The sequence below is a fragment of the Pteropus alecto genome, unplaced genomic scaffold, assembly GCF_000325575.1.
Source record: "Pteropus alecto unplaced genomic scaffold, ASM32557v1 scaffold49, whole genome shotgun sequence".
Classification (NCBI taxonomy): domain Eukaryota; kingdom Metazoa; phylum Chordata; class Mammalia; order Chiroptera; family Pteropodidae; genus Pteropus; species Pteropus alecto.
The window spans coordinates 2707161-2716455 of NW_006443131.1; the positions used below are offsets into that span (position 1 = coordinate 2707161).

The following is a 9295-nucleotide window of genomic DNA, read 5'->3' on the forward strand; positions in this document are numbered from 1 at the left end:
AAGAGGTGCCAGGAGGGCCGGTGACAGTCAAGAAGGTACAAACGGAACAAAATCCACTCCCCAGCAACACCTAACCTGCTCTCAACTGCGTTCTCTTGTTCAATCTGCCCTAGTCCCGCCCCCAAAGATGTCCTGGACAGCTGGCCCCTGACTCTGAGCTCGCCTCCAGGTGGACAAGGCTCCTCAGCTCACACCTTCCCAGAGCAAGGTTCTCCTGTTCGAGACTCAGTTTCTCCTACCCGCTGCTCTGTCAGCGCCTGGGAGGATGTGGGCACTGAATCTCCGACCCATCACAAGGGTGGGAATTAACCCCAGAGCCAGCCTTAAAAAGCAAGCCCCTCGTTGTTCGGCTGAAGCCTAAAACAAGGCATTCGATCTGTCCTCACCAGCAGGTCTCACCAAACTTCTGCAGGACGTGAGCGTTTCAAACATCATGGCCCTTTCAGGAAGAAAGATCAAAGCACCACGGAGATACGCCACGGATTCTCCCACCGCGTTCTGACCTGGCTCAAGGTCGCTGAGTGAGTCACCGATGGCCCCTCACTTGCCTGAAACTGAGTCCTGCTATTTCCCCATCGCCACCCGCTCTGTCTGGAGAGGCCTGACCTGGGGGCCTGTCCACCCAGGCGGCTCCCGGGTTGGGGGGGTTCACTTGAAAAGCTTTAGCATGTGGACACAACCCTGGCACAGCCGTCCACCAGCAACGAGAGCCCAGGTGAGGGCTGTGGTCACCCCTGCAGGGCTGTCACAGGGCAGAGAAGCCAAGGCGCTCCAGCCCCTCACCGTGTCCAAATTCACAATGCAATAAGCATTCGTAACGCAGAGCCCTGTGGCCCCTCGCTGCCAGGCCAGGCAGAGAGCCAGAAACCCCCCGCTCCTGTCCCCAGCGCTGGGGGTCCTGACCTACCCTAGCATTCAGATCCCACCTGAAACCAAAGCCAGCTGGCGAGGTGACCGCACTGAGATGTCTAAACGAGGCGTCACCTGCATTTATGAAAAGCCGCACAGAGGAAACCTAACCATACCCCACCCCTTCACCCCGCCTTTGCCAACAATTTATTTAAAATAGAGGGGCCGGACGGGGTCACGTCACCGTTTGACATCACCGCTGGAGACGTTCATTTGTCTTTAAGGATCTTGATGATAATAAAATCAGTATGAAAATGAAATGCCAATTTAACTCAACGAGGTCCCAGCCCAGAAGTGGCTTGTAAAACCAAGGACTTGTGAGTACTTGTGCCCCACACCTGCCGGCCGCTCCCCCCCCGCTCCAGCTGGCATCAGAGGAGCAGGCACAACAGGCTGCCATGCTCACGGGCCATGCCCCTGAGGTTGACCCGAGCAGCTATGCCAGGGGACCACGGGCACCCTGCCCCGTCCCTGGGGATGACTTTTCCTTGGTTTTCCTTGAACAAACGACAATGTCTCTGACCTCTTTACAGGTAAGCTAGGGGCACTCTGGGGAGAGGGGATGAAGCCACCAATCTCACATGGCCTTTCAAGATAAGTAAATGAGATGCTGTCTGGACAGACCCAACAAGGCTGTGCACAGAATGTGTCTGTTCCTGCCGCCCTCCCCTGGCCTGGGGGAGGGGGGGCGGTCGGGAGGGGGACAGCAGGTTAAACCCCTTGACTCCAGGTTCCTCTCTGTCAGCGTCACCGTCAATGCCGGACACACTCCTAAACCATCACGCCGAGACCCCAGGGACACAGCTGCTGGCAGGGGAAGCGTGGAGAGGCCAAAGACAGAAAGGACAGGGTTCAGGGGTCACCCTGCCGGGCCCCCACCTCAGGGAAGGCCCACGTGAAGCGCCTCATGCAAAGCGGGCTCCCCCGCTTGTGAGGAAGCCAGGTGGGTTTTCTACTGTGCGCCTCAGAAGTCCGACTCCGGGTCCCCAGGATTCTCTCGTCACTGCCCTGTCACCACCTCGGTGGCCCAACACCTGCTAAGCCAAACCCTACTCACTGCGGTGTCACCTGCTCTCCTCACCTGCCAGGGGCAGGACCTGCCAACGGCAGGTCACGCCTTCTGCATCAGGGCTCCCGTGGGAGCCGCTCGCAGCTGTTCTAGTCTCTGGATTAAATCTCGCTCTTTTAGCCTCAACTCATAAATCTAAAATTTGAAACTCCAAATGCTTTTTCGCTCTCGCAACTGCATTTTCTTGCCTTTTAGCTTCAGAATCTAGAGACAGAGAAACTTTAGCCAGAGGAAGCAGGGAGTTGTCCAGCTCTGGTCGAAGGGTCTGGGGCTATGCCAGCTGCGCCCTAAGTCCCCGTGTCCCCAGATCACATCTGGGAAGGGCTTGTGGGTCCCGCAGGGTGTCCTACCTTCTGGGCTTGGGCAGGTTCGGTGAGGACGAGGGTGAACAGGCCCAGGCAGACTTCCTCGTGCTGGGGGGGCCCTTTGCACACCTGAGGTATGAGAAAGGAAAAAGCTACTTGTCACTCACACAGGAGGAAAGCTCTGGAACACAGTTTCTCCCAGAAACTTGGGACTCCCGTGTACCCCACAAAGGAGGATCAGCAACTCTTACACCTGATGACTTCCTTCTCCTGACAGTGACGGGCCCCCTGCTTTAGGGGAGAAGTGGAGGGACCCTTATTCCTTTCTCCAAGGCTTGATGTAGGCCCGGGGCAGAAAATAAAAAATGTTTAAAATGGAAAACTCCTCCTCCATGTCCTTGGCCAGGCCTTAACAGCCTTCAGGGCAGGGAGCTGCCAATACAGCCAGTAATGGAGCAGCTCACACTCGCTCCAACCGAGACCCCGGGCGAGTCACTGAACCTCTGGCGTTTGTCAGGTGAAGACAGCATGAGAATACGATGCTAACAGCAGGAGGTAACACCTCCCAAACATTCATGATATACCGTTATCCTAAGTCTTACACGTACTATTTAAAGCCCTTTCACCCTCACGGACTGATTAGGAAATGTAAAAGATTAAATATGTGAGAAAGAGTTGTAAAGAAAAAATTCACTATAGAACTGAGTCATTCTTTAAAGTTGTTATTGAAAAACGCCTCAGGCTCTAAGTGATGGATGCTCACAGTGAGTGAGAGAGAGAGAGAGAGAGGCATCGGGAAGCTAAGACATTGACTTCAGCCCCCTGTTTTTAGCTACTTAAGTCTCCCACCCTGCTGAGTGTGTCCCAGAGGTTTCAGAAAAGTGCAAATGGGCGGTGCGGGGCGGGGCACTGTACTCACGTAGGCATTGAGGGCGTCGTTGGCCTCTCTCTCTGAGACACCGGTAGTCATCGATGTCACGATACTCATACATCTTTCCAACCTCTGTGAGGAGAGAAAAAATTAAGAAGAGTATATGACACCATCAAAAGAAAAAAGAAAAAAAAGGGAAAAAAAAGTTGCACACAGTAAAAAAGATAACAAAATTTAAAAAAGAATATATCATGCCCCAACTAACCTATGAAGTACTTCTGGCCCTCAAAACGTTTTAAAAAGTTCCAACCTCATCCTATCTCTAGACCTAACTACCAGTTTATAAGTCCCCACGGGGCTACAGTCAGCAAAATCCAGAATGTGGAAAACGTGACAGGTGACCTGGTTTCTTTAACACGTAAACTGCAAGGAAAAGAACAGGAAGGGGGAAACCCACATATTAAAAGAGACTTAAAATTATAACCCATTGAACAAAATAACAATCAACGAGTCCTTGCTGATACATACAAAACATACAAAGAAATCCCTCCCAGTGGAATGCCAACTAATAAATGCAGAAGGAATGATGGGAGTGATAATTCAGGCAAATATCATCCACGGATGCTAATACCAGAGGGGAGACTGCCACGAGAAAGACGATATTTATGTAGGCTCGAAATACTTACTAATTACCAAGGGAAAATAATAACTGTAGGGAATCCTGGAGGATGCCACCTTAACCAAGCGATCAGACTTAGCGTCCCCAAAGAGACAAACTGATACCTGACCCTAAGCTGCCTCTGATGGGACACACTGAGAAGCCCATGCATAGAAGTACTTCTACAGTTTTCTTGTCAAAAATGAATCATCTCAGTCTCATTGTGAAGAAATTTCAGATGATCCAAGCTGAAATATAGTCTAAAATGTAAGTGGCCTGTCACACTGTTTAAGGTCGTGAGAGAATAGACTAAGGTCTCTTTCAGATTAAAGAATTCGAGGCTGAACACCAAAACACAACGCATGGTCCCGGACTGCGATCACAGACAGGCAGGCTGGGACCAACGCCGGCTGTGAATTAGTAACAGTAGCGTAAATGTTGCTGCTCTGACCTCGACTGCAGTGGTTGGTAACAGGAGAGCCTCGTTCTGGGGGAAGACACGGTGAAGCGTTTAAAGTGGCCTCACGGCTGCAATTTACTCTCAAAGGGTTAAGATGATGTACACACGTGTGAGAGAGGAAAATGATGACAAAGCTAATGTGGTAAATGTTAATTACCGGTGAATCTGGGTGAAGAAAGCATGACAGTTCTAGGTATCATCATTTTTCTCTAAGCTTGAAATTATTTTACAAGTCATTAAAAAATTAGACATATCAACCGAATACAACGTGTGGTTCTCCTCGCACAGGCACGTGTGTATGAAGCATCTACAGGTGAAATGAGATGCCTGGGATTTGCTTCAAAATGGTCCCCCGGGGGAGAGAACAAGGTCACCACACGCAGACAAGCACCGGAGCAGGGTGACGGCTGCAGGAGAATCGTGCCAGTCGCTGACTTCTTTACTTTTGAAACGTCTCCCCAAACAAGTTAAAAACAAACTTAAAAGCGGGGAAAGAAGAGCGATGGAGGACCGGGGCCAACCCGCACCCCGCAGGCAAACTGAGGTGCATCGGCTGCAGAGCCAGCTCTCAGCGGCCCCCGCTCCTCCGAAGGCACTTCGAATACTAAATACTGTCAAAGTACTGACAAAATACATCAGAGTAAGTCAGGGCCGCTCCGTTATCACCTAAGCACTTCCTGAGTCCTCTCCTGAGGATTAAGCCAGAAACTTCTTAAGGAAAATCACTTCCCAGCTGCCAGTGCCGACATGCTGGAAACCAGGAAAAGCAGGCAACTGACTCCCTGCCAACCCCAGAGGTCACCCTAACACATCGTGTTGAGGACTGGTTCTACCACGGCACCCAAGGAAGCGACAAACAGGGACACTGGGAAGAGGCCTAAGAACGAAGGACAGCCACGCTTCTCCTTGATGCAGGGTGGCACAGGGTAGACCCGAGTACCAAGGCAACGAGCTCCCATGGCCACAAAAATCAACCCCAAATCGGCTTGAAGCACTCGGGTTTGAAGGCATCACAGCTTCACCGGCCAGCGCGTCTGCCTCTCCCTCAAATTAGGTCAGATTGCGTGCTTGGCCTCCGTCAACAGCACCTGCGGACTTGTGACAAGGACCTGTGAGATCACAGGAAAGCGGAGCTGTGACCCTCACGGGCCGCCTCGCCCACGAGCTCTGAGATCTGTGACCTAGGCTAGCCCCTGCACAGTAAGGGGACAGGATGGGAGCCCACAGGCTGGATTCTCTCTCCTGAGATCCTACCCCTTCCTCCCGCACTCACCCCAGATATGACCAAGGCCAAGAGCATCAGCGCCTCCGGGTGCCAGGCCCGGGCTGTTTTTGCTGGGGGGAGGTGGGGGGTGGCCTGCTTGCCCAGGTTGAGAGGCAGGTTCAGAGGGAACGGAGACGGGACAGGCAGCAGCATAGCATCCTAGAGTTCCAGACACTGCTTCCTGCTCAAAGCGAGGCGTCTGCTGAGCAAGCAAAGCACGGGGCAGCAGAGCGAGCTGATGAGCAAACTGACAACCGCGCCGTGGGCTAATCTTGGGGAGTTTCCAGGCCCCTCCAAACCCTGGTTTTCTTATCTGAAGGGAGATAAAGCCGGCATCAGGAGGCCGCTAAAAAAAAGAACTGGCCTTGCTGGATCCGGCCCTTCCCTTTGTGCGGAAGACTGGCCACCACGCACCTCAGTCTGTGAGGACCAGGCCGCCCCCCACAGCCAGGCCACTCGGGCCAGCGGCTCGGCCTTCAAGAGCCCTGACCACTAATCTCTGCTACCACAGGACACAGGTCAGGTCCCTGAAAAGCTTCCTCTCCCACTTAGGCTCTGTGAACGCTTGCATTCTAGCAGAGAAAGGGGCAGGGAGAGGGAAAGAGTGATGGACCCTGCACCATGCAGCCTGCAGGCGCCTCAGCCCAGAGCACCGCGGACTGAGCCCCAGGCCCCTCCTGGGTATTCTGAGCCCCACTCAGAGGCCTCAGGCAATGCTATGGGTCACTGCCCAGTCAAGAAGAAAAGTGGCCTCTTGAACAGGGAGGCCCGGCACAGGACGCAGAAAGCGGGAGTCCAGGATCTGGATGCGTGGGTGAGCGCAGCGAGGGATGAGGGACGTGTGAGGGACCCCTCCTCCCGGTGACAGAACTACAAAAGGTGCCGCTCCCCCCACCCCCACTACAGGAATCACCTCCCCATCAAGGACGGGGGCACTAATCAATTAGTCACTCAGGGCGACAGGAGGCCCACGTCCCCTCAGAGGGCCACGGGAGGCAGATCCCCTTCAGTCAGGTAGCAGTGCCCCTTGTCCCCCATGTCCTGTGTCCCTTGGTAGAGAGGGACGTGCATAGCAGTTGCCACGGGCGCTGGCACATGGGCCTGTTCCGTGAGCTCTCCGCATGGCACCGCCAACACCGAGCTCCTGAACCAGCTCTTCTGGACTAAGGGGACCACCTGCCCACGGTTTCCATGACAACGGCAGTGGTGGTGTGGGGCACAGGGGGTGGGGCCGGCCTTCCCGTTTGCCGGTATGTACCCCAAGCTGCAGAATGCAGTCAGGGGGCTCCCTCTAACCTGCCTCCCCTCCCTCGGCCAGGTGGACGCACAGTCTGGTAAAGTGCGCGCCAAACGCCACGTCCTTCAGAGCAGTGGCGAGTGGCCGAGGGACTGCATTCTGCCACCTTCAGAAAAAAATGTGAGCCAACCTGCGAAACCCCACGGACCCATCAGTGCAATTACCGGGCAAGCTGGGTTCCCGCACCCAAGGGTCACTTCTGTGTAAACAAGGACGGGGGGTGCAAGTCGGAGACTCGAAGCGCATTCCCTGGGGAACCCCCACGGACGAGACTCCAATTACTCCCTGGAGGAGAGCCGCAAGGGCCAAGCCGCTGACCAGGCAACCCCGGGATCGACCACGGCTCCAGAGGTTCTGGGCTGTACAGGCCGCGCTGCCGCTTCCGGCCTGGCTTCCAAGTGGACGGGACCCCTCGGCACAGGAGCCACATGGGCTCCTGAGACCAGGACGTGAGCTCCATGGTCTGAGGCCTCCCGCCTCGGGTGCTATTTTTATCTCATTCCCCACATTGGGATCGGGATGGGCAGGAAGAATTCCCTCTTCAAAGACAGGAACGCGGCCAAGGAGAAGAAAGGATACAACGCGCTCCCCTGGGTGGAAGCGTCACGGTCCCCACCGGGGGTGCCCCTGACCTGAGCTTCGGACTCCAGACCCCGACGGGCCTTCTGCATCAGCCAGCTCCGACGACCCCATCTCTCCGCTACCCTGACCAGCTGTTTTGTTGTCTTTCACCTTCCTGTGGGCACGTGAGCTGGGTCTCCAGATGATAAGCTCTGGAAAGCAGGCCTTGGGGCTTCCCCATCCTACTTTCCTATCAGACAACGCACAGCACGCACAGACGGCCAGGAAGCTGCCTGTGTGTGTGTCCCTGGGCAGCAGGGCGGCCTGCGCTGGAAAATACCCAAGCCAGGATGAGCAGAGATCAGCCAGCCACCATCGGCTTTTGAGAACTTCTGGGTGCAGGCACAGAGGAAGACGCCAGTTAGTCTTGCCCTTAGAGACACTCTGGTCTGGTGGGACCCACACACAAGGGGTTAAAAACAGTGGCAAGGCTTGCTGGAAATTTTGAATGCAAAGGACAAAGGGCAAAGACGGAAAGGGGGGAGCCCAAGACGAGCTGGGAAACATCTACACTGAGGATATCAGAAAAAAACAGAGACCCTCCCTCCCCCTTCTCCCTGGAAACAGTTCAAAGTTCACTCTCGGACAGCCCGAAAGAGCAAGAGAATCACTGCTTCCTCTCTCGTGGTCTCGTTCACTAGCGAACACGTCACTGCTCAGAGCAGGATGCCATACTGCTCGGTGGCACAAGTCAGGGTAGAGGCAGGACGGTCCCTCTGCAATCAGGGCGGGAAATGAACATCTTCCTCCGACCTTGGGGTCTTGCCCCTCCACGCCCCAGACTGGAGGAGGGAATCAAAGATAGTCAGCTATTTTCTTTCCTCATTCTAGAGCTTCGGTACTAGAACAAAGGGTCAGTAGATACTCTGACAATGACAGTGGCCGTTTCTAAAAAAGTGGATAATGCAAACTGCCAGGCAACCCTAAAGTCATTTCTGTTTAGGGAATACGTTATTTTTAGAAGCATTGTTTATGTTTCCTAATTATATCCACCTTAGCTGATAAAAACAACAGCAGAAAGCAAATTTTGATTTATCTAAAAGCACAGAGAATTATGGGGTGAAGCATGATGGGAAGCCACTCTGGGAGTGGTCATTTGCTGATGGATAATCCGCAAAGTCGCTATCCAGCCACCTCTTGATTCGCAAAGTTCATTTTTGCATACGTGTTCCACCATCTTGAATCTGAACACTTTTTCAAACCTTAAGTATGAATTCCACCCATCGGCCTACTCACCCTCTAATATCTGATAAAAGGCAGTGACAAAGTTAGAAGCAGGGGACTGGCCAGCGAAGAGCTGGAGCCTGTGAATTTCCTCGTCCTGTCCCTGGACAACCGGCGCGTTGAATGTGTTAGGCCTTATGAACAGTTCAGCAATCACATCCCTGATTCAGGGTGTCACATTCCTAAGAATCTCTCTCGGAGTGTGGCAGCGAAGAGACGCACCGTCAACTCTGGGTTGTCGGGGACAAGGCCGGAGGACAAGTGGGAGAGGGAAGGGAAGGGTCGGCTCTCCCACGGTCTAACACCCCATGTGGGGCTCCCCACGGCCTCGCGCCACCCTACTTTCAGCATCTGTGTGCTCTCCCCTTCGGGAGTGCGCCCTGGCTCTGAACGGGAGTCCCCGGGGTCCCGTTCGCCCCGTCACCCACTGCTGTGCTCAGCGCTGAGCACTCACCCACTTTTCCTCAAGTCTTCGCTCGGTCTGAGTGCCCAGTTACCTTCGCTGGCAAGTGACAGTGTCTACATGGAGTCATGGTACTTAACAGAGGGTCCAGGACCTGCTCAAGACCCTATCTGCCCCCAGACCCCTACACACACACACACACACACACACACAC

The 9295-nt window shown here is 54.1% G+C and overlaps 1 protein-coding gene and 1 long non-coding RNA gene across 3 annotated transcripts in view; one reads left to right on the top strand and one right to left on the bottom strand.

Annotated features, from left to right (window-relative positions):
- Positions 1–9295, bottom strand: part of INTS3 (integrator complex subunit 3) — a 30033-nt gene that overhangs the window by 19723 nt on the left and 1015 nt on the right. For both annotated transcript variants that reach the window (XM_025040860.1, XM_006923586.3), the window contains exons 2-3: positions 3203–3286; positions 2329–2412 (exon numbers count right to left, since the gene is read on the bottom strand). In XM_025040860.1, coding sequence (XP_024896628.1) covers positions 2329–2412; positions 3203–3286 — 168 coding nt within the window. The remainder of the gene's footprint in view (positions 1–2328; positions 2413–3202; positions 3287–9295) is intronic.
- Positions 1245–2665, top strand: LOC112472152. Its single transcript, XR_003043560.1, has 2 exons — positions 1245–1852; positions 2455–2665. It is a non-coding gene; the product is annotated as an uncharacterized LOC112472152 (long non-coding RNA).